This window comes from Mustela erminea, chromosome 20 (assembly GCF_009829155.1).
Source record: "Mustela erminea isolate mMusErm1 chromosome 20, mMusErm1.Pri, whole genome shotgun sequence".
Taxonomy (NCBI): domain Eukaryota; kingdom Metazoa; phylum Chordata; class Mammalia; order Carnivora; family Mustelidae; genus Mustela; species Mustela erminea.
The window spans coordinates 20,197,265-20,224,705 of record NC_045633.1 but is presented as its reverse complement, the minus strand read 5'-3'; the positions used below and the strand labels follow the sequence as shown (position 1 = coordinate 20,224,705).

Below are 27,441 nucleotides of genomic sequence, written 5' to 3'. Positions count from 1 at the left end.
CCAAGTTAGAGTACCTTGTGAAAACTAAGTTAAAATTTCCTTTATATCTCAGTTTAATCTAAAAACAGTAACAAAGCAGAAAAATGTAGTTGTAAGTGGTATGACAGGCATTGTATATATCAAAATTTATGGATTTATAAGAATTGTAAAAAGTTATGATTTTTAAAAATTATTTTTATTAATATATAATGTATTATTTGCCCTAGGGGTACAGGTCTGTGATTTATCAGGCTTACACATTTCACGGCACTCACCATAGCACATATCCTCCCCAATGTCCAACACCCAGCCACCCTCTCCCTGCCCCCACCCTCTTCTGGCAACCCTCAGTTTGTTTTGTGAGATTAAGAGCCTCTTATGATTTGTCTCCCTCCCAGTCCCATCTTGTTTCATAAAAAGCTGTGATTTTTTTTTCAACCATTTCCTTAATGCTGGATATTGAGGTGGTTTTTTAAAATCATTTTTCTTGTATAAACAAGGCTACAGTAAATATTTTTATTTAGTGGCATTGTAGAAAGTTCACACTAGAGTGTGTTTTAAAAAGCTGGACATATATAGTATAGATGATACCTGAAGCACCACACAAAAACTGTGTGGATGTGTGTGTGTGTGTGTGTGTGTGTGTGTGTGTGTGTTTGGATATTTATATTCCGTATACCCTTGGTATTCTGAGCTTTACTATCTATTTTGACCATTTCCAAGCAACTTTGAAGGTCTTTGGCATGTGATAATTTTTCATTTTGCTGAGGCCAAGTTTTGGGTGGAGAGGCAGGTGTGTTAGGAAATGAGCCGAGCCAAAGTCCTCTTGAGACACTGTTTTTTTACGTATCCAGAAGAGGCAGTACCTTCTGTGATCTGCTGAAAACTTTCTCATTGTAAAGATAGGCCCTAAATGTAAGTGCAGTGCTGGTGATAAAAATACAGAGATCTTAAGAAAGAGATTATTCTCAGTCAGAAAAAAAAAGTGTCGGATAAATTAAATGAAAAATACTGTTCTCTAGTGGTATTTGCAGTTTTGAGGATTCTTTAAGGCCCTATCAGAATGGATTCTCTAACATCAAAGAACTATTGGCTAGGCATAGAAAAAAAGACTAGAAAGAAGTATGCTGAACACTATCTCTCAATGATAGGATTTGGGGTGATTTACGTTTACATTTAAAAATGGTATATTTAAGATGAATAGTATTGAAGAAGAAAGAAGCAGTGAGTGGTAATAAAGATCAACTTAACAAAGGATTCTTCTTGACAAAGAAATTCTTTTAAGCTTGAATCTGAGTAGCTGAACAGGAAAAATCACCATTTTTATCATCTTGGTTTGACCTGGCCCTTCTTTTAATGTTAACAGAAGCCATGCAGTGACACCCGCTAAGACTTGTTGGTAGCCATGTCGGAGCCCCACAGGGTCCAGTTCACCTCTCTCCCAGGTTCTCTGAATCCTGCATTTTTGAAGAAATCCCGGAAAGAGGAGGTTGGGGGAACAGAACAGCATCAGGACTCTGAGCCGGCTGCAGCAGCTGTTCGGATTACACTCACCCTCTTCGAGCCGGATCACAAGCGCTGTCCAGAGTTCTTCTACCCGGAGCTGGTGAAGAACATACGAGGGAAGGTGAAAGGCCTTCAACCCGCAGACAAGGTACACCCGAACAGCCTCAGACTCAGTCTGCGGATACAGTGCATGGCACATCCTGTGCAAAAGGGGCTTCTGAAGGGTGGAAGCAAGACTAGAAAGGCTCTGGCTATCCCAAGATCATGGCAGTCCAAAGCAGTCACAAGGTGTGCTGGTTTTGCCAGTGGCAGGAGAGGATAGAATTCTTTCTAGAACCATTCTCCTGATTTATGCTAGAGAGAACACTGTGCATCCAAGGCTAATATGAATTATGGCTAATAAGAAACAATGAAGCTTTTCACGCCAAGGTTATACGTGTTACGTGTAAAGGTGAGCAGTTCCTGGCTGTTCCAGCCCTGGAATTTGGTGCTGGACATTTTTCTTTTCCAATGGAATCTCACTCTGGTTCGTGTAAGGGGCAGACGAGAAAAGACCCTGACAGCTCATCTCTTCTGAACAGTGAGATTCTGGATAGTTTCTTTTCCTGGATGGATGGAGACCTGTTTTTATGGGATTTTTTTTTTTTTTTAATATATTTTGTTTGTCAGAATTGGGTCGTAGCCTTTAGGTCTTTTGAGAATCAGTTTGATTTCTTAAATGTTTTTTAAAATGACCTATTTATTTTCCCGGCAGGTTTGTTTTGTTCAGTATGGAACTTCTCAAGGAAGTTCCTCAAGCTCAGAGGAAGAGAGTAGTATAAAAGCCCCCATGTACCCATCACCACCTTCAGCTATTACTGATGTTTTGATAATTAACATTGTAAAATTTAAAAAAAATACCGTTTGCTCTATTAAATACATAAGAAAAGTGCATATATGATAAATTAACAGGTTGATGCATTTTCACAAGCTCAATATACCCATGTATCCTGTGCCTGGATTATAAAATATAATATTTTCCAGGACACCAGAAATCCTCTTCCTGCTCTTCCAAAATACTACACAGGCCCACTGCTCTAATTTGGAGTATTTTGGTCACTAGAGTGGCTCTTAGTAAAATGAGGATCAGCCTGGTACCTGGCTTACAGGGTGCTTGAGGGTAGAATGAGATCACGTATTTTTTGCTGCATATATTTTTTGGCAGCATAACTCAGTGGCCTGTGCTCCTTTATTTTTAATTCACTCTTGTGCTGAAATCCCGGAAAGAGGAGGTGAGTGCCTTTGGTTAGGAGGATTATCTTTTCTTTGCTCAGGTTAAAATGTGTTTCCCTGATTAAGATCTGATTAACTGAAGGGAAGCCAGTAAGTTTCTGCGAAGGGTCAACCTGTTATTTGAGGGCTTTGGGCAGAATAAGAAAAAATAATTTCAAATCCATTCATGATTTCTTTTCCAAGCTCGGAATGGGATCATCTTCCTTGAGAGGAAGAGACAGTAGCAGGGATTGGTTGAGGTCTTTATTTATGGGTTTAACTGAAATTAGAACTCTAGTACTCTGATTCCATCTTTTTGAGGGATCCAGATATTCTCCATAGCAGAAAAATGTATGGAGCATACACAGCTTTGGATTCAGTTTCAGGGGATTCATTCCTGGCCCTCAGGTTCAGAACTCCTGAATCTTTGTGTCTACTCTGTGGTTTTCAAAGTATTATGTAATCTGATGGATTCATGTATTAATTCAGTTAGTGTGTGTGTATGTATATATATATGTGTGTATATATATATATATATATTTTTAAGATTTTATTTATTTATTTGACAGAGATCATTAGTAGGCGGAGAGGCAGGCAGAGAGGAGGAAGCACTCTCCCCGCTGAGAAGAGAGCCCAATTCAGGGCTCAATCCCAGGACCCTGGGATCATGACCCGAGCTGAAGGCAGAGGCCTTAACCCAATGAACCACCCACGCACGTATACACACACACACACACACACACACACACACACATATATTTATTTTATTTAAGATTTTATTTGACACAGAGAGACCCAGCGAGAGAAGGAACACAAGCAGGGGGAGTGGGAGAGGGAGAAGCAGGCTTCCCACCGAGCATAGAGGCTGATGCAGGGCTCAGTCCCAGAACCCTGGGATCATGACCTGAGCTGAACGCAGACGCTTAACAACTGAGCCACCCAGGTACCCCAGCATACATTTCTTATAAAGGCACTGGGCAAGATGCTGAAGACTATATAAAGGTGGAGAAGCCACTATCCCAGCCTCAAAGGAGCTTTCAGTCTTGTAGATACTTTAGAATTAAGCCAACACAGGTAACAGGAGTTACAATGTGGCAGTTGCTAAGTCTTATGTGAAAACAAACCCTGCAGGGCTTGGACAGCAGAGAGCTTACATTCGGATGCTGTGGGTGGACAGAGGTGGACCTTCATGCACACAAAAGTAGTCCTTTTTGGACAACTACTGGTTGCAAGATGTGAGAGAGTATGCATTGTATCCAGTATTTCTCTAGATTGGTGGAAGTTCTTTAAATTACTTAGAGTGCTTGAGTTATATGTGATCATTGTAGAAAACATAAGAAGGTACAGATGAGGGGCGCCTGGGCAGCTCAGTGGGTTAAAGCCTCTGCCTTCGGCTCATGTCATGATCTCAGGGTCTTGGGATCGAGCCCCATGTCGGGCTCTCTGCTCAGCAGGGAGCCTGCTTCCCTCTCTCTCTCTCTCTGCCTACCTCTGTGCCTACTTGTGATCTCTGTCTGTCAAATAAATAAATAAAATCTTAAAAAAAAAAAAGGTACAGATGAGTGTATGTTTTAAAGAACACTCACTTGTGGCACTTATATGTACATTCCACAGTATCTCATTTAACTGGTCCTCGTGAGTGGGTGGGATTCCAGTGGGCAGGGATGGGAGGGTCTTAAGACGGGCGTCCAGTCTTTAGTGATTTTTGTCTACTTAAATGTATTCCGTTTAGGAGTCTTTTATTAAAATTAAGGTTCCTTGCCAAAGAAACTTAAAGTCCAACTCTGGAAAATTTACTTGATGAGAAAAATGGAAAACTACTTTCATGGAGTAGAAATAAAACTGGAAAACCATATGAAAATATTGGGAGTGGGTACTGACATTGGGAGGAAAGATAAGATTGTTGATCCATCAAGATAAGCTTCTAGGCAGAGGGAATGCTATGAACCTGGTTATGACTATTTTTTGTTTGTTTTGTTTTGACTATTGATAGCAGTGGGGGAAGTGCAGTTTCATACCACTCTACTAAGAAATACAGCAGAATAGCTCTCCAGGACTTGTACTACTTTCAGTGGGTTCTTAACCTTTTTGAGCTCTTAACTGCTTTGGAAGTCATTGAAGCCTGTGGACCGTCTTAGAGTACTGTTTTTAAATGTGTGGAATAGTTTTTAGGGTTAAAAAGGAAACCAACTGGGGGCGCCTGGGTGGCTCATTTCATTAAGCAACTGCCTTCGGGTCAGGTCATGATCCTGGAGTCCCAAGATCGAGTCCCACATTGGGCTCCCTGCTCAACAGGGAGTCTACTTCTCCAGCTCTGATCTTCTCTCCTCTCATGCTCTTGCGCGCTCTCTCTCTCTCTCTCTCTCTCTCTCTCTCATTCTCTCATATAAATAAATAAAACCTTCAAAAAAAAAACAAAAAAAAAACAAAGGAAACCAACTCTATTGGAACAGTTCTATACAGGTTGAGCATCTCTAACTAAATGCCCTTTGCCATATTTGGAGCCCTCTAGGACATAGTGCTTTGGTGGGCACTTGTAGGCATTTAGTTAAGTTTTGTTGAATTATGTGAATGGAAACTTTATTTCCTTTAGCAACTAAGGTAAACACTGTTGGGAGAGTAGCATGTTTTTATCTTGTCTTTTTTGAAAAAGTTGTTTTCATTATGCAGTTCATGGGTATCAAGTAGTCAGTGCAGGTATTATGAATAGGATTGTGGGAATTTTTTGTGACTCTTATTTTTGTGGAATGGTCTCTTTACAGAAGAAAGATCTCTCAGATCCTTTCAATGATGAAGAAAAGGAAAGGCATAAAGTGGAAGCCCTTGCCCGGAAATTTGAAGAAAAATATGTAAGATTCCTCCCTTGGGCAACAAAACAACCTTGTTGAGTGGGAGAGGTTTCCAGACATTTTTATGTTCCTTTAGTGGATTATCATCTAAACAAGTATAGAGGTTGGAGAGAACAAAATGCAATTATTAGATAAATGCATTAAGGTACAGAAAATGCATGTGGCAGGCAGTGGTGTGTGAAGCTAAATGGATGAATAAGCAAGAAGGGCCTTTTATTCCTAGAATTTATGCTTAGAATAAATGTTTTGATACAAAGCATAAAAGCCATTTAGTTCCTTCTTCTGTTTTAGGTCATTTTATGCAGATACAAATCTGTTCTTTTTAGAAGGTCTTCAAGGGAATGGGGTTTGGAGTGGGTGTAGGGGTGTGTGTGTGTGTGTGTGTGTGTGTGTGTGTGTGTGTGTGACTGCTTCACTGATTTTACAACCTTTAGTCACTAGTTGATGGAATTCAAGGCAGCAGTTAATTCTGTGTATCAAAGAAAGTGTGTGGCCTTAGACTTAAACATTTCTTGTTAAGAGGGTGGGCCTCATGCTATGTGTTTTTACTACAGTTACACATGGAAAAAGCACATAACCTATTTTAAATTTTAGGGTGGAAAGAAACGTAGAAAAGATAGGATACAGGACCTGATTGACATGGGATACGGTTATGACGAATCTGACTCCTTCATTGATAATTCTGAGGCGGTAAGTCCTTACTGAAAATGCCCCTGGAATCATGACATCCTAGTTTCTACTGAAGATGGCCTGGAGGTGGAGGTTGGGTTGGTGTGGGCATGCCCTCAGTGTGAAGAAAAGACCGCCCTGGTGCGGGGGGCGGGGGTGGGGAGGAAGTGACAGGTTTGATCAGGCCATGTTTCCCTCACTGAAAATGTTGACTAGATTTGTCCAAACGCCTTTGAGCTTGGACATCCGTGGTTGACCAGAAGCAGGTCTTGTCTGAAAAGTCACAGAAGAACACAGTCATATCTGCTCTACCAAGACCCACTCTGTACCTTTGGACTAGAGTACCAAAACTCGGAGCTGACTCTTTGTTTTCCTCCCTTCAGTATGATGAGCTTGTTCCAGCTTCTTTGACTACAAAGTATGGAGGATTTTACATTAATTCGGGAACCCTGCAGTTTAGACAAGCATCCGAATCTGAGGATGACTTCATTAAAGAAAAGAAGAAGAAATCTCCAAAGGTTAGAACGATACTTGCTTTTGGATTTCAGAAGTGCTTTTCTTGTATGACTTTATAAGATCAGTAGGTGACTTGCCAAAATGCTGGTTTAGGTTGGCTCAGGAGCTTGGTGGAAAGGCATGAGCTGTGCCGAGGCTGACAGGTCACTTCTCACACCTCTACTGTGGCGAGGTGCCATGAACCTGGAGGTGTCCATGCCTGTGTCCGAGTAGGCTCAGCAGGGATTTGTTTCTCGAGGTGGTCTCAGGGCGGGGACTTAAGGCAGTCAAGGGTGTGGAGTGAGGGGAGTTTGCACCAGCCTTGCTGTGTCTCTTCTGTGGACATGTAGAGGACTTCAGTTCCCAGGGCTGTCACCCCACCAAAAAAAGTTAGCCTTAAGATAAGTTTATTTTGAAATCTGCCCACCACTGCCTGAGTGTTTCAAATAAGAGGTAGGGCCCATATACAGCTTACTTGAACTAGAAAAGTTTCAGGCTACAGAATGGCCTCTTGCCTCAGCCCTGGGTGCTTCCAGGAGACACTGTCAGTGGGAATGCTGTGTTGACCTGTTGCAGGTCCGTGGTCCAGGGACTGATCTGAAAGCTGTTGCTCATGAAGGCAATAAGACAGCTCTCAGGGTGTCCCCTGGGCGGAGCAAGGCCAGTGCTGTGTAGTGCACTTGCTCCCTGAGTTAGGGAGCCGTGTAACTGTGCCTTGTCTTTAATTCTCAGAAGCGGAAGTTGAAGGAAGGTGGTGAGAAGATAAAGAAGAAGAAAAAAGATGACACTTATGACAAGGAGAAGAAATCGAAAAAGTCCAAGTTTTCCAAAGCCGGGTGAGAGGCAGCAGCTTCTTTGCTAGGATAAAATCTGACCTGTTAGGGCAGGACACCTGGGAGCTGATGCGCCCTCCTCCTCACAGCTTCAGAAGAGGCAGCAGGGCCTGGCCTTCCGTTCCCTCTCACACCTCCCGCAGTGCCCTTCTGGGCAGTCGGTGCTCTCACATCTCTGTGTGTCAGACACTAGAGTTCTCTCTGTCCCTCTGTCAGTGTTGGCAGCTATTTCTGTCACTGTGTGACTGCTGATGTTTCTTGTTCTCTTGGGCTCCCCTCCTCTGCCCCAGTTCTCCTTCCGTCTCTGCCATTTCCTTTGTCTTCTGTGGTCCTGCTTTCTTCGCCTCACTTGGTCTCACCCCAGCTGCCCTTCAAGTTGCTGCTGCTCTCTGCTGCGCCTGCTTTTTCCCGCTAAATACTTTTCTTGCCCCCCACCCCTTTTTTTGCAACCTTTTATTTCAGCCTGGCAGTGGTTTTTAAAAACACATCGGATATTTAGCATTCTGTGACACTGTTTTGCTAACCTGTATTAAATCTCAAGCTTTGGTCCCAGCAAGAAGGAGCTTCATATGCCAAGAGGAGGGAGGAGGAGTAACAGGGTGGCCTTGTGACTGAGGTTCCTGGAGACAGTTGCGCTGGGAGCAGGGGCAGTCTCTCATGAATTTCCCTTCAGAGCTGTACTGCAACTCTTGTAACCAATTTCCTCCTTGCTTGCAGCTTCACAGCCCTCAATGCCAGTAAGGAGAAGAAGAAAAAGAAATATTCTGGGGCTTTGAGTGTGAAAGAGATGCTAAAGAAATTTCAGAAGGAGAAAGAGGCTCAGAGAAAGAGGGACGAAGACCATAAGCCTGTAGCGGTCTCGTCGGCGGAAGCTCAGGGCCTGCGGGAATTGGAGGGCACCTCTGACCCCTTGCTCTCGCTCTTTGGCTCCACTTCTGACAACGACTTGCTCCAGGCAGCCACTGCCATGGACTCGCTGACTGATTTGGACTTGGAGCAGCTGCTCAGTGAGTCTCCAGAAGGAAGCCCTTTCCGTGATATGGATGATGAGAGCGATTCCCTTGGGGTGGGACTGGACCAGGAATTCAGGCAGCCCTCTTCCCTCCCTGAAGGCCTGCCTGCACCCCTGGAGAAGCGCGTTAAGGAGCTGGCTCAGGTATGGTGACACAGAGTGGCCGGGCTTTCCTGGAAGCGGTTTGGGCAGATTGACGCTGGTTCTGCACCACATGAAGCTCCCTGCCCATAGCAGCCCTTAGTGAATTGGCAGCTTTGGTGTAAGCTTTTCCAGGCTCTCTTCTCCTCCCAAGGGAGGAACCCACGTAAGCTCTGCCCATCAGACATCACTTTTAGGCCTTTTGTGGTTCTTCCAGAGCTGGAAAATCTACTTTCTTCTGGGGGGAATTTCTGTCTTTCCATTTCCTGCCTATCAGTTCCTTCCCTGCAGTTATCTCTCCTTTGGTGCAATAGACTGACGCTGATGTTGGCAGCAGGCAGCTGAGGCACAGATCGGTCATTTTAGTAATCTTTTGAATGTTTTCAAAATTCACAAAAGCTTGCAGATGAATGTTACCCACAGAGAGTATGTGCTTAGTTGCCACTGGGTTTCAGTTGCTCCTTGGGCTTGCCTGTCGTCACCATTAGGTAGTGATTACAGGAATGCCTAAGGTTCATGTGATAGATGAAAGGAGCTGAACCTTAGTAATGTCCGTGAACCATTGAAAACAGTGATAGTCTTTGGGCTATAGCAGCCGATGGCCATTGGGAATGGATTTCTAGAGTGCTAAGAATTGTCACTTTGGTAATGTATTACTAACCATAAACCAAGCATAGGTCATTAGTTACGATGACTTTTAATTAAAAGAACGTTTTACCTTGGGCATCATGACTTATAATGCAACTCTTGCGGCATTCATAGTCTGTAGCTTAAATCTTAAGCCAGTGATTCTCACAGGATTTCAGAACCACTGTTAAACGTAATCTCTCTTGTGTTTTAGGGAAGGGTAAAATGTTAACCAGTGCTACAAATGATTTTCTTGTTTCCAAAAAATATTTAAGCACAACATACAAAGTAAAGCAAATGTCTTACTTGGATTTCTTGTGCTTCCTTGTTAGCCTGTGTGCAGTATTCTGTTTGAATGTGATGACTTAAATGAATTGTGCCATGTCAGGGATTCAGAGTATATCTTAATAGGACATTAAGTTGGAAGTAGTTGAATCTGAACTTGGCATGTTTGAGCATACTGTTCTGTGTTTGCTCTCAGAATTTGTTTAAAAATGTTCTTCTCAATCCTCCAGTTTGTAATCAAATTGTTTTGTAGCTTCTGAAAGTCTTGTTAAGCAAGTTGAGTGAGATATATGTGGCAGTAGTCAGTCATTTCTTGAGAGAAAAGTTAAAACCATTCTTGGATTTGTCCCTATCCCCACCATAGGTAGTGTTCTAGTCTGATAACTTAGACTCATTATTTCAGTTTCTTGGGAAAGATGGACCAGTGCAATGGAAACAGAGTGGCTTAACATGCAACAGCATTGGGTTGTGATTCAAGAAAGCCTTGCTTTCTGGAGTCCACTGGATGGACCCTGAGCAAGCTGTCCTTCCTCAGCGATTGCCAGGTTATCTCTTGGGACAATGGAGACAGGGTTCTGGATCCCGTAGATAAGGTAGGCTTGGGTTTTGGTGGGAAGGTGGTGACCAGGACAAGTTGACATACTGAAATGAAAATATAGTGTTCATATGTGAAATTGATACTTTAGTCATCACCTGGCCCTTCTACTATAACAGTGTTAAGAAACTTTGGGAAATGGGGTAGAAAGTATCATTCTGCCAATCTGAAAACTATTTTCAATTTGCTTATTCTTTCTAGCTTCTGTGTATGTTTTTATGCAGTTGTAATTATAGTTGTGAATAATTGTTTCCTGCTTTCTTCACTTAATAAATATTATTGTAAAGCCCTCATCACTTCTGATGGTTGCATGGAAAAGAAGGCTTATTTTTAGAAAATTATTTAATGCCATTCCAAAGATGCTCAGGTGCTCCGTTACCACCAGGGCCTTTGCTTGGGTACTTGGAGCCTCCTGCATGTGTGCACAAGTGCTCTAAACCCAGATCTCACTGAGCATCTGCTGGGAAAGCTATTCTTCCCAGTAGAAAAAAGCCTATGTACACAAAAACTGCATACAATTCCAAAAGCCACCCATGGTATTTGGATCCTTAATAAGGAGCCCTGTCCTCAATCTTGAACTGGACATTGCGTTTTTAAAATTTAAATTAAACTTGATGTAAATAACTGTAACATTAGTAGTGTTATGTGTTTCTCACTTTATTTTTCATTCCCCTTACTATCTTTTATACTCTTTTATTTTTATAAGATTGTTTACATTTAAAATTTTTGCCCTGGGTAATAAATACATCAGTTTCTACTGTTGTCTAGAAAACTGCCCAAATCTTAGGGCTTCAAAGACTAGTTTGTTTCTCCTGACTCTGGATGACCGGGCAGTTCCTCTTCTGGCCCTGCCTGGCTTACTCTTGTGGCTACATTCAGCTGGCAAGTTGGCCAGGTGCTGGGACGGCTGGGATGGCCAAGATGACCAGAGCAGCTGGCCTTTCCCTCCTCTGATCTTTCATCCTGGGTTTCTCCAGGGTATGGCAGTTTCAGGGCAACATTTCAAGAGAATGAAGGTGGAAGCTGCAAGGACTGTAAGATGTAGCCATAGAAGGTGTGTGTTCGCATCCCTTCTCCCACTCTGTTGGTAAAGCAAGTCACAGGAGCAAACCAGGTTGGAGGGCTGGGAAATTAGAGGCCACCTCCCCGCGGCAGAATGCATGTACTGGGAGGGAAGGGATCTGAGGTCCTCTTTGCCATCTATCACAGTCTCATAAACCGATTCTAATCTGGTACGTATCCGTTCCTTAGGAATTCATCTTTGCTGTGGGAAGAGAGAATTAGATTTACCTTCTAACTAGACATGATGCCTAAAACTTTGAACAAAATCTATTTGAAAACTTAAATATGTTAAATAGGAACCCTAAGAAGGCTGCCCTGGTGGATGCCCAAGCAGTGGTCACTGTTTTCTTATGTTAGCCTGTTTTTCATTTCCTATTCCCTTGTATTGTGCATTTTTATGGGCCCCAAGAAATCCAGTGATTTGATTTGATGGCCTTACCCTGTCTGCACTTAATATGCTTTGATTGTGCCTTTTGTCTTCTTTGTTAGAAAGGTCAGGAGTGTCGTGTCCCCCTTCTCCCCCACCCCCATCCCAGGGTACTTGTCTTGATGTAGTTTGGCAGCTAGTCAGCCTGGTCCATACAGATGATCCAGGTCTATTGACTCAAGCATAAAATGGGAACAACACTGAGGAAAGAAAAGAAACAGAAACCCCATGCCGCCCACCCCTCTAATCTACCTGCTCACAGCTTAACCTCCTATAGACTTAGAACTCCTACATCACAAATCCAGGGAGACCTGGATCCAAGGAGAAAAAGGTAGAAAAAACCAAAAACAAAACAACTAACTTGTTTGATCTTTTCTAAAAAGAAAATCATACCAGCAAAAACAGGTACAGTATATAAGGTTCTGATTTAGGTGCTAAGAGGCTGCAAGTGGCTTTTCTTCTAATTAAAACAGCTCATTAAAGGGCTGTTGGAGTTATTATAAATCAGCATGATTGGGCTGTTTGGTTTAACTTCATTTCCTAATTTAGGATTGATCAACCTGTACAACTCCACAAGCAAGGGTGTCTCTTCTTAGGGTTGAGGAGCCTCACTTATTTCCGGAAGACTGTCAGATAAAAATCTGTTCTTTTAATTAGATTTATTTTAAAAACAGAACACTTGAGGGGCACCTGCGTGGCTAGTCGGTTGTGTCCGACTCTTGGTTTTGGCTCAGGTCATGATCTCAGGGTTGTGAGATTGAGCCCCGCATCAGGCTCCACGCTCAGCTGGGAGTCTGCTTCTTTCCCTCTGCATCTGCCCTTCTCCCTCCCTGCTCACGTGCTCTCTGTCTCTTTCCCTCTCTGTCTCTCAAAATACTTTAAAAAAATAAATATATAGCACGTGACTAATTATCTCCGTATAAAACCAGAACCTCAGAGATAATTGTCTACACAATTCAAAAGGCATCAGAAAAAAATCTTCTTAAGAAGTATATTGCCAGAAAACCTCTGACACATTGGAGGAACTGGCTGATATCTAAAAATAAAATTCAAATGGAAACCCAGGCTTGTTGATAGGTCTTACAAACAGTGGGGCATTTGAAATACATGTTAAAGTAATTAGATTGAATTAATATGAAAGTGCTTCTGGATCTTGTAGCTAGCATTGTGTAAGCTTAAGTAAGAGAATGACCCAGATTTATTCTCTCTCAAACTAAAATCATACTCTCAGTATATTAGAAGTGCCGAGAATTCTGAATCCTTCTGAGACTGTAAGAAATTGTCAGGTGAATGAATGGATTAAAAGTCACACCCTTTATTTCATTTCCATCCAGCCATTTCACCCTTTTTCATCCTGGGCCTTTGTACTTCCCTCCCTCCCTCCAGGGTCTGCAGAAGCTTGAGTTTTGCGTCTCCTCTGGTTCCTCTGGTAGCATTCTTTCAATAATACCTGTTTTTCCTTCATGCGTTCACTCAGGCAACATTTACTAAACTCTGTTATGTGATAGGCAGCTGTGGGAAATATATTGACAAGTAAGATTCATTCATGTTCTCCGTGAGCTTGTTCTGTAAGTGGACCAGTAGACGTGTGAACACCTGGCTGTAGGACAGAGCAGAATGAGGTAAGCTCTGTGATGTTTGGGTGGCCAAGCAGATGGTCAGGTGAACAGCCAGCTTTGAGGAGGTAAGACAGAAGCACCTGAAGATACATATGAATCAGACTGGAGGCAACAGACTTGGCCAGGGCCAGTGGTGAGATGGTCTTACAGGGAGCCAGGACATAGAGCTGAGGATGGACAAGGAGTTGTTAAGTTGGATGGAATGGGAACCTGCTGGAGTGGCTGGCTGGGGCCAGGTCCTGGAAAGTCATAAATGCCACATAAAGGAGTTTGGATTTAATGCTGGGTTTGGAGAGAGCTACCTGAGGGTTTTAAAGAGGGGAGTGGAAGGATTTCAGGAGGATGGAGTATCATTATTAGAAGTAGGAAACACAGAAGGAGGAGCAGAAGCTAGTGGGTTTGGTTTTGGGTGAGTGTCCATACCAGAGGATCATCGATTCACAGAAGTCACTGGAAATTCTAATCCAGAGCTTAGAAGAAAGGGTATAGGGCTAGAGATTTAGATTTGAGAGATCTGCATGCATTGTGTTACTTCAAAGCTGTGAAGGAGAAGATATTAGGAGAAGGTAGTTTTGGTAGACCTTTGGGCTCCATCTCTAAGGAGTTTTAACGGAGAAGACAGGGAGCAGAGGTAGGAAGAAGACACAGAGGGAAGGCAGATGGGGTGATAGGAAGGTGGAGGTTGGTTCTCAGTGCCTGGAGGGGTTGATCAGGATTGTTTTAGACAATCCTCTTATTGCCCTGGTTTGTGGTCATTATTCTATATCAATCCTGATTTTAGATACTTTATTTTTGCCTAATGCCTTTGGACCAGCAACTCTTGGTTTAGATCAGCAGTTCTCAATCCCCTCTGCATATTAGAGTTACGGGGCTCCTTTTAAAGAAGCAGATGCCTGGGCCTCGTCCCCAGAGATTCTGATGTGATTGGTCTAGGGTGGGGAAAGCCATCAGGTAATTCCAATATGCAGCTGAGTATGAGAACCAGTGATTCAGACTTCTGCCAGGATTGCTTTCCTGACTTCTGCACTCAGTGCCCTGACTGCCTGTCCTGGCTGCCATCCAGGGTGCTAACTGTTCTCATGGGAAGCAAAAGACTGTATAGTAGCCTGTTCTGCTACTTGTGTCAATAGGTAGGAAAGTGTGTTAGTAGTTCAGATGGTCTGGGTAATAGAGTTTGTGATACACTGTAACTAGATTGTGAATTTCCCAAGAATTACAATGTCCTTAAATGCTAAAGTAGCACTTTATTATTATTTAGGGGTGAGGGGAATAAAGGTCTTTGGATTTTGTGGTTTTGTGGAGGTTCTTAATTGTTTTTATACTGTAGACGTATGGAAATAGCAACTCACAGTTGAGGTGACAAGACTGCCAGTCACAGGAGTTAACTAGCTGGTTGAATCCAATGCATCATGATTGCTTTGGCTATGTAGATGTTCTTTTATGTGGCTGTCTTTTCAAGTCCTGGGAAGAATGGACAGTTCATAGATGCTTTTGCATAGATGCTTTGGAAAAAAGCATTTGAAAAAGCTGGATATACCAATTGTGGAGCATATAGCCATCATAGGTAAACTTAATCTGGGATTAGGACTGAGTAGTGAGGATTTTATCAAATTGGCAGGTGTTCTTTAGGGACTGACTGGTCTTGTGCCTGTGGGCATGTGTGGTCGTGTGGCGAAAGTGCACTAACGGATGTTACTGTCTGCTGTGAACCAGGCTGCCAGAGCTGCTGAAGGAGAGAGCAGACAGAAGTTCTTCACCCAAGATGTTAATGGCACCCTCTTAGAGTGAGTATCTTTTGTTTCTGGGCATCTGCTCTTACCATGCCTGGCTTGAGCAGACTAGGGGAGATGAGCACTGATTGAACTACATTAACGATAACCACTTATGAGAGGGAAAAAAAAAAATGGGTTTCATTGTTTATTCTTTTTTTAAAAGGGGGTTGGGTGCACCAAATATTTATTTATCTCCAAGAAATGATAGACCTTACTGACCTTAGGCAACAGGTATTATTAGAACACTTGTTTAATATTCATGGCCAGTTGTAAGAGGATTTCCTGGCAAGTATGAGATGAGAGAGAGAAGTGTTGCTTTGACTGTCTTTGAGAATCCAGAAAAATAAGAGATAACTTGGTGTAGCCACAGGAGCCTGCTCTCCTAGGATCATTCTCCTCTCGCTGTCTTTTCTCCCAAGGCCTGGCTATGTAAATATCATCCCTTGGCACTTCTCCCAGGTACCTGAGCCTCTGAGATGTTGCACATGTATGAATTATATTAAAAAGCAAAAAAAACCCTGCACATAGAAATCCAAACCGAGTTCTTGGTATCCAGCCTTCCAGCTCTGCTGGCTTCTCTCTCTGCACTGCATTATTTAGCAGAGGAAGCTTCTTGCTCAACAACTGAGGATTTTGCACATGTAAGAACAGTTGTTAAGGCTTGGGAATGTTCTAGCAAATGACCAGGATGGGGATTGGCCTCCTGGGTCAGGAAGCCTGGGCTATAGGGAACACCTGAGGGTCAGCACACATGAGAGGTTTGTGTCAACAGTAGCCTGCTGGGGCATGCCAAATACAAAGAGCTCAAGGGATTGAAGACAAATACTTTTTCTGCTTATTTGGATGGGGACACTGGAGGGGTGAGGATTTTCCTGACCTCCTTATTAGGGATAATACTGGGGAAAAAAGGAAACACTGTTGGAAAGTATTTCCTGTCTACAGCAAGTAACCCAATCACTTTCATTTTGAAAGCTCTTGTGTTCTTTTTGTTTGTGAAATTTAGTACTTCAGAGCTTGTTCTCTCAGTTTCTGTTTTCCTGACTGCCTTTGAGTTGGTCTTGTCTTTGACCTGAGGGCCTTGGCCCTCTGTACCTAGCCAAGTTCGTCAGGTGTGGGACTTCTGATTTGGTGACTCCTGGGGATCTGTTGCACTGGTCACTCAGTTACATTGTGTGACCGAGAGCGTAAGGTTTGATCTGTTGTTGGCTCCCCCTCTCTGCAGTAGGGTGACCTCATGATGCGAGGAGCTCCAGTGAGCTGCGGGCTCTTGATGACTCTGTTCTGTTCTTCAGCATAGAGGTGCAAACTCGGGAGCTGAGTAGCCAAATCCGTTCTGGGGTGTATGCCTACCTTGCTTCATTCCTGCCCTGCAGCAAGGACACCCTGGTCAAACGTGCTCGGAAACTTCACCTCTATGAACAGGTGGGTAACTGTGGAGTAGAGTCCCTTGGCTTCAGGGCCCAGCAGAGAGGGTGACTGAGTCTTCACAGATGCCACATCTGCTGTTGTCCTGCCTTCATGCAGTTATTCCAGTAGTGTATCCTCAGTATAAGAAGTGATGCGTAAACCAGTCTTATAAAATATCCTCCTCTCTGCAGGGAGGGCGTCTGAAGGAGCCTCTCCAGAAGCTTAAGGAAGCCATCGGAAGGGCAATGCCAGAGCAGATGGCCAAGTACCAGGATGAATGCCAGGCACACACACAAGCCAAGGTCGCTAAGTAAGTGTGTCTCATGGCACTCACACGACATCATCCTCTTGCCTCCTCTCTTGCTTTCTTTCTTTCTTTTCTCCCCCATGATTACATTTGTGAATGAGACTCTTGGCTCTTCTGCAGCATTTTCCCCTTGTCTTGGAAGCCTGGGGCAGGGTGTGGGCACGGGGGAGGGTGGTGGGTCTGGGAGGAAGTAGTTCTTCCATGGCAGTGACCTTAGGGTCCCATTGGTCCTATTTACACTATAGGATGCTGGAAGAGGAGAAGGACAAGGAGCAGAGGGAGCGGATGTGCTCTGATGAGGAAGAAGATGAGGAAAAGGGGGGCCGGAGGATAATGGGACCCCGGAAGAAGTTCCAGTGGAATGATGAAATCAGGTGTGCCCAAACTGGGACCTTGCCTCATTGGAGGGTTTGTGGGGCCAGTGTCTGAGCATGTTCCTGTGTTTCTAATGAAGGTTAGAATCATTTACTTTAATCAGGGCTGCTGAAAGCACATGATTGAAACCTTGAAAGAAGCATTTGGGGTAGTTTGAAGTTTTTGACTTCTTTCTACCTCTCAGGGAGCTGCTCTGTCACGTGGTGAAGATAAAACTGGAGAGCTACGATCTGGAGAGGAACAACAAGACCCAGTCTTGGGAGGACTATGTGAAGGCCTTTCTGGATGCTGAGGTCAAACCTTTGTGGCCCAAAGGCTGGATGCAGGCCAGGTGAGGGCCACGAGCAGCCAGCGTGGTCGGTGTGGTGATGCAGTGGAGTGTTCTTGCAGTAAAGAGATACCGGAGTGCTTCTGTCGTGCCAGCCAACAGGGTCCCTGCCCTCGGGGACTCACCCTCTGGCTGACTCAATCCCCATCTCGCTTGAGTAGCCGGAGTGTGTGCCGGTTGCTGTGCGTGGCTCTTACTCTTCCCTTGAAGAGGGAAGTTACCTGCGGGGTTTTGTCTTTGTCGTTCTTAGTCCCACTTCAGCTCCGAGTTGGGGCGCGCTCTTCTCACTTCAGTCTGCTCTTACCTGTTTTGAGGTAATGGCTTCTCGAAGAAGTTGAGACGTAGATTCGTATTGGAAACCTCGTCCCGTTCTGAACAGAAGTCTCATTTGTGAGTAGCAGGGCTGAGTGCTTATTGGAGTTACGTAGCTTCTCAGGTGAATGGACCACAGTTGCCATCCGAGGGCAGGAAAGGTGGCTGGAGCTAGTGCTCCCCCCGACCCCCGCCCACTGTGGGAAAATACACCTTACATAAAATTTACTGTCCTAACCATTTTCAGGTGCATGGTTCAGTGGTTTTAAATACATTTACATTGTTATGCAGCTATCACCATCCATTTCTATAACTCTTGTCATCTTATAAAACTGAAACTCTGTACTCATTAAACAATAACTTCATATTTCCCCACCCCTTCCCGATTCTGTGACCACTGTTCTACTTTCTGTCTATGATTTTGACTCCTCGGAGTACCTCACAGCAGTGGAATCATACAGAATTTGTCTTTGTGTAACTGGCTTTTTTCACTTAGGATAGTATCCTCAAGGATTTGTCTGTATTCCACATTACAGAATTGCTTCCTTTTGAAGTCAGAATAATACTCCATCATACGTATAGACCACATTTTACTTATCCGTGCATTTATTGATACTTGGGTTGCTTCCTGTTTTAGCTGTTGTGAATACCTCTTTCACACCCTGCTTTCAGTTTTGTGTGTATGCCTGGCAGTGGAATTGCTGGATTGTATGATAATTGTATGTTTTATTTCTTGAGGAACCATCGGTGTTTTCCATGTGGCTCTGTCATTTCACATTTCTACCAACACTGCATAAGGGTTGTCCACATCCTCACCAGAACTCGCCGTTTCCTGGGTTTTTGATGGTAGCCACTGATACCTGAGGTGGTATCTCCCTCTAGATTTGATTTGAATTTTCCTAGTGATCAGTGTTGTTGAGCAACTTTTCATGTACTAATGGGCCATTTATATAAAGTCCTACACCAAAAAAAAAAAAGTCCTACCCCTATTTTTTAATTGGGTTATTTGTTGCATTGTTGAGTTTCAGGAGTTCTTACTGTATTCTGGATATTAATCTCTGTTATCCTTGACAGTGTGATTTCCAAATATTTTCTCCCATTTTGTGAGTTGCCTTTTTACTCAGTGGATAATATCTTTTGGTGCACAAAATTTCTAAATTTAATGAAGTCCAGTTTGTCTACTTTTTGTTGTCTGTACCTTTGGTGTCCTATCTAAGTTCTAATTGTCAGATCCAATGTCATGAAGCTGAGCTAATTTTTGTATATGGTGTTAAGGGTCCAGCTTCATTTTTTTTGGATGTGGCATCCAGTTTTCCCAGCACCATCTGTTGATAAGACTGTCCTTCCTTCATTGGTCTTCACATCTTTGTCAAAAATCATTTGACTGGGGCGCCTGGGTGGCTCAGTGGGTTAAGCCTCTGTCTTCGGCTCAGGTCATGGTCTCAGGGTCCTGGGATCAAGCCCCGCATCGGGCTCTCTGCTCAGGGAGCCTGCTTCCCTTCCTCTCTCTCTCTGCCGGCCTCTCTGCCTACTTGTGATCTCGGTCTGTCAAATAAATTAAATCTTTAAAAAAAAAAAATTATTTGACCACATATGTGAGGGTTTTATTTCTGGGCTCTCTGTCCTTTTCCGTTGGTATTTGTGTCTGCCTTTATACCAATAATGCACTGTTTGGATTACTGTGGCTTGGTAGTAAATCAGGAAGTGTGATTCTCCAACTTTCTTCTTCTTCTTCTTTTTTTTTTTTTTTTAAGATTTTGTTTATTTATTTGAGAGAGCAAGTAAGAGAGAGCCTGAAAGGGTAGAACTTCAGAGGGAGCAGCAGACTCCCTGCGGAGCTGGGAGCCCAATGTGGGACTCCATCCCTGGACCCTGGGATCATGACCTGAGTTGAAGGCAGGCACTTAACCAACCGAGCCACCCAGGCGCCCCAACTTTATTCTTTTTTAAGATTATTTTGGCTATTCAGGGTCCCTTGAAAATCCATATTGAATTTTGGGATGTGTTTTTCTATTTCTGAGAATAATGCATTAGGATTTTGATAGGGATTGCATTGCATCTATAGACAACTTTGGGTAGTCCTGAGATTACAGTTCAGTAATAATAAGTTGTCTAGTCCATGATGGAATGTGTTTCCATTTATATATTTAACTTCTTTCAGTAATGTTTTGTCATTTTCACTGTACAAGTCTCTTACATCCTTTAGTGAGGTTAATTCCTAAGTTTTTCTGTTTTGTTTTTTTCTTTTGATGCTGTTGTGAATAGAATTATTTTTGTAATTTCCTTTTAGATTGTTCATTTTTTTTTATGTACAGAAATACAACTGATTTTTGTGTGTGTTGCTTTTGTGTCTTGCTGCTTTGCAGAATTCATTCTAAAATTTTTTGGAATCTTTAGAGTCTTCCAAATAAAAAATCCTATCTGCAAACAGGGCTCACCTTACTTCTCCTTTCCAATTTGGATGCCTTTTGTTTCTCTTTCTTGTCTAACTGCTATGGTTAGAACTCATAGTACTATGTTGAATAGAAGTGGTGAAAGCCAGCATTCTTACCTTGTTCCTGATCTTAGAGGAAATGATTTTAGCCTTTCACCATTATGATGTTCACTGGGGGGGATTCTCATTTGGCTTTTACTCTGTGGAGGTATTCCTGTTCCTAGCTTGAGTTTTTTATCATGAGAGGGTGTGGAATTTTGTCCTTTGCCTTTCCTACATCAACTGAAATGATCATGTGAGATTTTTTTTCCCTTCATTCTGTTGATGTGGCATATTGCATTGGTCACTTTTCATATATTGAATCACCCTTATATTTCAGGCATAAATTTCTCTTGGTCTTGGGTGCCCATGTGGCTCAGTCAGTTAAGCTTCTGCCTTTGGCTCAGGTCATGATCCCAGGGTCCTGGGATCTTCCATTGGGCTCCTTGCTCAGCAAGGAGTCTGCTTCTCCCTCTACCTCTCCCCTCTGTTCTTGATTTCTCTCTCTCTCTCTCTCTCTCAAGTAAACAAAATATTAAAAAAAAAAAAACAAAACTCAGTTGGTCATGATGTATAATGTTTTTAGTGTATGTGCTGCCAAAGCGAGCATATGTATAATGTTTTTAATATGCTTCTGAACCCTGTTTGCTAGTAGTTTGTTGGGAGTTTTGCACTGGTGTTAATACAGGATATTGGTCTATAATTTTCTTGTGTGTCTTTGCCTGGCTTTGGTATCAGGGTAATGCCAGCTTCACAGAATGAATTTGAAAGTATTTCCTCTTCAGTTTTAAGGAAAAGTTTGAGAAGGATTGGTAGTAGTTCTTTACATACTTGGTTGAATCCACCCATGAAGGTTTCAGGTCCAGGCCTTTGTCAGGAGATTTTTTTGTTAAGATTTTATTTTATTTGACAAAGAGAGAGGGATCACAAGTAGGCAGAGAGGCAGGCGGGGTGGGGGGGGGAAGCAGGCTCCCTGCTGAACAGAGAGCCCGAAGTGGGGCTCGATCCCACAACCCTGGGATCATGACCTGAGCTGAAGGCAGAGGCTTAACCCACTGAGCCACCCAGGTGCCCATTCTCTTGAACATTTCTTAGTCGGTCTAGCTAAGGAAGGGTTTGCCAGTTGTGTTGATGTTTTCAAAGAACCAGCTTTTGCTCTTACTGATTTTTCTCTATTGATTTTCTGTTTTACTTACCTATGCTCTTGTCTATATTTTCTTCCTTCTGCTTGCTTTAGGTTTAATTTAATCTTTTCTTGTTCCTTAAGTTGTAGAGTTAGGTTGTTGATGTGAGATTTATTATTTTTTTTAAAGATTTTATTTATTTATTTGACAGACAGAGATCACAAGTAGGCAGAGAGGCAGGCAGAGAGAGAGGAGGAAGCATGCTCCCTGCCGAGTAGAGAGCCCGATGCGGGGCTTGATCCCAGGACCCCGGGATCATGACCTGAGCCAAAGGCAGAGGCTTTTACCCACTGAGCCACCCAGGCGCCCCGTGAGATTTATTTTTAAATGTAAATGTTTATAACTTTAAGTACCCCGGGGTCTCAGCATCCTTTGCACCATAAGTGTTGGTATATTGTGTTTTCCTTTTCATTCATCTTTAAGTATTTCCTAGTTTCCTTTGTGATTTTTTTCTTTGATCCATGATTGTTTAAAAAATATGTTGATTAATTTCCACAGTTTTGTGAATTTTTCAGTTTTTATCATGTTACTGATTTTTAACTATATCCTCTTGTGGTCAGAGAAGATACTTTGTATGATATCTATCTTTGTAAATTTTTCTATTTTGTTAAGATTTTACTTTTTTATTTGAGAGAGAGAGAGAGAGCATGAGCAGTGAAGAGGGTTGTAGAGGGAGAGGGACAAGGAGACTCCCTGCTGAGCAGGGAACCTGATGGAGGACAGGATCCCAGGACTCCAGGAACATGACCTGAGCCAGATGCAGATGCTTAACCAACTGAGCCACCCAGGCGCCTCTATCTTTTTAAATCTCTAGAGACTTCATATGTGACCTAACATATAGTATGTCCTGGGAAATGTCCTATATGTACTTCAGAAGGAAGCGGTTCTGTTGCTGGGTAGACTGTTCTGTGCATTCTTGTTAGATCTAGTTGGTTTACTATGTTAAGTTTTCTGCTGTCTTACTTGTCTTCTCTCTGGTGTTCTATCCACTATTGAGAATGGGGTACTGAAGTCTCCATCCCCTATTGTGGAATTGTCCATTCCTCTCTTCACTTCTGTCAGTTTTTGCTTCCAGTGCAGGAATGTTATAATTATTATACCTTCTTGCTGTTTTGAAGTTTTTATTAATACATAATGTCCTTCTTTGTTTTGTAATCTTTCTTGATTCAAAGTCTGTTTTGTCTGATATCAGCATAGCCTCCCCTGCTCTCTGTGGTTATTATTTGTGTGGAATATCTTCTGTTCATTTGCCTTCAACCTGTTTGTCTTTGGGTCTCAAGTGAGCTCCGTATAGACCATATTGAGTTGGATCATGTGTGTTTATCCATTCTGCCAGTGTTTGTTTTGATTGGAAAGTTTAATTCATTCATATTTGAAGTTATTACTGATAAGGAAGCGCTTGCTTCTGTAAGTTCAGTGACGTATAAAAGTGCTGCTCCCTTATAGTTCTGTCACCACTTTAGTTGCTGATGTCACAAAATTACATTCTTAAGACATTGTGTGCTCCAAAACCTAAGCTAATTATTTTTTTTAAGATTTTATTTATTTAGGGGGCGCCTGGGTGGCTCAGTGGGGTTAAGCCGCTGCCTTCGGCTCAGGTCATGATTCAGGGTCCTGGGATCGAGTCCCGCATCGGGCTCTCTGCTCAGCAGGGAGCCTGCTTCCTCCTCTCTCTCTCTCTCTCTCTGCCTGCCTCTCTGCCTACTTGTGATCTCTCTCTGTCAAATAAATAAATAAATCTTTAAAAAAAAAAAAGAAAAAGAAAAAGATTTTATTTATTTATTTAACCGAGATCACAAGTAGGCAGAGAGAGAGGAAGGGAAGCAGGCTCCCTGCTGAACAGAGAGCCCGATGCAGGGCTTGATCCTAGGACCCTGAGATCATGACCTGAGCCGAAGACAGGCATTAACCCACTGAGCCACCCAGGCGCCCCAAGCTAATTATTTTTTAAAATGCATTGGTGTCTTAAATTATTGTAGAAAACAAGATTTGGAGTTACAAACTAAAGTCTTTAATACTAATTGCTATTTTTTTCTTTAGTCTCTTAAATCATGTAGAAAATGAAAAGTTCAATTACAAACCATTGTTAGAACACTAGCTTTTTTTTTTTTTAAAGATTTGAGAGCTCAAATTTTTTATTTTTTGAAGATTTTATTTATTTATTTGACAGAGATTATAAGTAGGCAGAGAGGCAGGCAGAGAGAAAAGGGGGAGAAGCAGGCTCCCCGCTGAGCAGAGAGCCCGATGTGGGACTCGATCCCAGGACCCTGAGATCACAACCTGAGCCGAAGGCAGAGGCTTACCCATAGAGCCACCCAGGCTCCCAAGAGCTCAAGTTTTTTATTTGAGAGAGAGAACAAGCATGCACCTATGCAGGGGGAGGGGCAGAGGGAGAGAGAGGGCGAGAGAGAATTTCAAGGAGATTCTGCACTGAGTGTGGAACCTGATGCTGGGTTTGATCTCATGACCCTGAGATCACAACCTGAGCTGAAACCAAGTCAATCGCTTAACCAACCAAGCTATCCAGGCACCCTGGGAAAACTGGCTTTCATAATTGCCCCCGTATTTACTGTTTGAGATCCTTATTTCTTCACATGGCTCTGAAGTACGGTCTGGTATCCTTTTATGTGACCCCACAGGGTGCCCTTGAGCATTCCCTGCAGGGCAGTCCAGTGGTGATGATGTCCTTCAGCCCTTGTCCATCTGGGAATATCTTCATGTATCTCCCACTTTTGAAGGAAGGTTTTGCTGGATATAGGATTCTTGTTGGACCTTTTCTTTTAGCACTTTGGACATATTAGCCCACTATCTTTTGGCCTTCAACATTTCTAATGAGAAATCTGTTGATAATTTTATGTGATGATTTACTTCTCTCTTGTCTTTGTGTTTTAAAAGTCTGATCAGAGGGTTTCTCTGTGTGAGGTACATCTTGGAGTTCATTGAGCATTTCGGATGTTTATATTCATCTTTCGCATTGGGGGGTTTTAGCCGGTGCTTCTTCCACTGTTGTCTCTGCCCTTTCTCCCCTCTCTTCTCCTTCTGGGACTTCGACAGCAGGTGGAGTCCCACACATTCCTCCACTGTATTCACTTTTCTTCAGTCTTTTTTCTCTCTGTTCCTTAGACGTGGTGATTTCCACTATTCTCTGTTCACATCTGTGGTTGAATATCTCCAGGAAAGTTTTCATTTCAGTTATTGTACTTTAAAGCTCTAGAATTTCTTCTTAATTTCTTTATAGGTTTTCCGTCTCTTTATTGCTAGTTCCATTTTGTTCACATACTCTTTTTTTACTTTCTCCACATCTTCCTGTAGTTCTTTGAGCATCTGTAAGATCATTGTTTTAAAGTCTTTGTCTAGTGTATTGGCCATTAGGTCTTTTTCAGGGAGAGTTTCTGGGTTGTTTTATTTTTCCCCCTTGAAGGGTCAATTCTTTCCTGTTTTGGGTGGCACAGGCCACCCATGTGCCCTGACAAGAACTTTTAAGATTAACTCTCTTAGGGGTGCCTTGGTGTCTCAGTCAGATAAGTGTCTGACTCTAGATCTCAGTTCAGGTCTTGATCTCAGGGTCATGAGTTCAAGCCCCATGTTGGAACCTACTTTATAAAAAAGGACACCTGGGTGGCTCAGTTAAGTGTTTGCCTTCAGTTCTGGTCATGATCCCAAGGTCCTGGGATTGAGTCCTGCATCAGGCTCCTTGCTTAACAGGGAGTCTGCTTCTCTTTCTCCCCCTGATGCTCATGATTTCTCTCTCTCAAATAAGTAAAATCTTTTTTTTTACAATTTTATTTTTATTTATGTATTTGACAGAGATCACAAGTAGACAGAGGGCCAGGCAGAGAGCGCGGGGGAAGCAGGCTCCCTGCTAAGCAGAGAGCCCGATGTGGGGCTCAATCCCAGGACCCCGGGATCATGACCTCAGCCGAAGGCAGAGGCTTTAACTCACTGAGCCACCCAGGCACCCCTCAAATAAATCTTAAAAAAAAAAAAGGTTGACTGACTGAACAACTTCCAAACACACAATACAGTATGATTAATTATGGCCCCATTCTATATATTTTTGTTTTTGAGAAGGTTGTGGGTTGTCTCTGGGCCTGGGAGCAGCTTGCAGTGTAAACTTTATATTTACTTGATGTTTTCTTCCCAGGTCTTGTCTCAGCCATTCCTTAAGCTTGTGTAGTCACTTTCTCATTTTTCCCCATCCATGCAGTTGTTTTGAATGTTGTGTTTTTTAATATCTGTCTCGGGAAAGTGGGAAAGTGAACAAAACAATGAAGGAGGGGGAAAGGGCACCAGTTTTTCAAATCCCCTGGAAGTCACCTCAGCCAGAGGGGCAGGGATTTGCCACAGGGGGTGGTGTGGGGGGTGGGAGGGTGGACACCAGTAGCTGCCCACCTCTTTGTCTGCATCTCTGTGATGAAAAGCAACAGTCAGAGCAGAGATTCCTGCGACTTGGGAGGACAGCGCATTTTTGCCCACCCTAGTTCTTGTAAGCTGCTTTGGGGACACATGTATGGCTGTCAGCCATGGGGCTGGGGACAGAAGGCTGCAACTGTGCTAAGAGCTGAAACTGATGACAGTTTTCCTTCCAGGCCTTCCCCTGTAAGTTGTAAGGCTTCAGCACAGTCTAGAATTCCAAAGTAGTTATTTAGTTTTACGATTTACTTTTTTATTAGAGAGAGGGAAAGCTCAAGCGTGTGAGGGAGAGAGGGGGAGAGACCATCTCAAGCAGACTCTGCTTTGAGTCTGAACCAAAATCAAGAGATGGACACTCAACCAAGCCGCCAGACACCCCCAAAATTGTTGTTTTAGATTCTTTTAGTGCACTTGTTGTCCAAATGGGTAGACCATTCCTGCTGCTTCCTACTCCACCATCTTCCCAGAATCCGAATCATGGAGCCTTTCTTCATCTCTGTTCCTTCTCTAGGTGTATTTGCCCTTTTCTTTACAGATTGAACATCTGAAACTGTGCAGAGAGGGACACAAAATTCTGTTGTTTCTGTGGAAAAAGACATGCTATGGTTATTCCACATTTAACTCTTGGAAGGAATGCGAATCAACAATAAGGAAAGCACTCCCGCCTTTGGGGGCAAAATGACTATGAGAAATTTTGGGGCAGAGCCATAGCTTTTGGGGGTCACTCCTAGACTGTTTGCTTCCACGTGGTCAGTGCAGCCACTTTAGATTCTCTCACTAGGAATTAAACTCACCAGGTCACTGACATTTAAGGTCTTACAGCCATTGAGTACTAGGGATGGCAGGAAAGCTCTAGAAGCGGAGTGCCTGCCTTCAGGAGGTTTGCACAGACTGCCTAGTGTTCTCTCTCTGTTTCAGGACTCTGTTTAAGGAGAGCAGACGAGGCCACGGGCACTTGACATCAATCCTGTGAGTGTCTCAGTATTTTCTCTTCTCAGGGTGACTGTTACTTGGACCTCCTCTGTGGATTTCTAAACCTTTTCTGTGTTCATTCCTTTGAACAGGGCCAAGAAGAAAGTAATGGCCTCTTCTAAAATCAAGATGAAGGTGAGTCGGCAGTCAGATCACGTGCTGGTCTCCTTCCTCTCCAGCCGTGTATATGAAACCTCTGAGTATGAAACTAGAGCCACTGATTGCACTTTGCTGGACTGGGGGACAGTCCTTCTGGATGGCACTTTTGAGACTATCCAAGAGGCATCCTGGCCCACTGCGGGGGCCTGAGGTTGGCAGGGCACAGACCTGAGCTGGGCCACTTAGTACCTTCCAGCCTTAGTTCTAGGATACAGTACTCTCCTGGTCCGTTCCTGGGGTGGTGGTGGTGGTGGCGGCGGTGGCAGCGGCCGCAGTGGTTGGATTTAAATGAGGTCTGCCGAACAGCCCTCTGAGGAGTGAAGAGCCTCTGCTGATGTGAAGGTCTGACAATGTGGTGGTCCTCTTTCCGTGGAAGAACACTGCTCGCT

At 43.2% G+C, this 27,441-nt stretch overlaps 1 protein-coding gene across 4 annotated transcripts in view; it reads left to right on the top strand.

Annotated features, from left to right (window-relative positions):
* The window catches only part of UBN1 (ubinuclein 1), a 39,275-nt gene that overhangs the window by 3,560 nt on the left and 8,274 nt on the right, over positions 1 to 27,441 (top strand). For all 4 annotated transcript variants that reach the window (XM_032327442.1, XM_032327441.1, XM_032327440.1 and 1 more), the window contains exons 2-14: positions 1,346 to 1,633; positions 5,499 to 5,585; positions 6,180 to 6,275; positions 6,638 to 6,772; positions 7,482 to 7,585; positions 8,300 to 8,738; positions 15,064 to 15,134; positions 16,415 to 16,544; positions 16,721 to 16,839; positions 17,082 to 17,210; positions 17,396 to 17,542; positions 26,840 to 26,890; positions 26,986 to 27,028. In XM_032327442.1, the coding sequence (XP_032183333.1) occupies positions 1,385 to 1,633; positions 5,499 to 5,585; positions 6,180 to 6,275; positions 6,638 to 6,772; positions 7,482 to 7,585; positions 8,300 to 8,738; positions 15,064 to 15,134; positions 16,415 to 16,544; positions 16,721 to 16,839; positions 17,082 to 17,210; positions 17,396 to 17,542; positions 26,840 to 26,890; positions 26,986 to 27,028 (1,800 nt within the window). In that variant the 5' untranslated portion in view covers positions 1,346 to 1,384. The remainder of the gene's footprint in view (positions 1 to 1,345; positions 1,634 to 5,498; positions 5,586 to 6,179; positions 6,276 to 6,637; positions 6,773 to 7,481; positions 7,586 to 8,299; positions 8,739 to 15,063; positions 15,135 to 16,414; positions 16,545 to 16,720; positions 16,840 to 17,081; positions 17,211 to 17,395; positions 17,543 to 26,839; positions 26,891 to 26,985; positions 27,029 to 27,441) is intronic.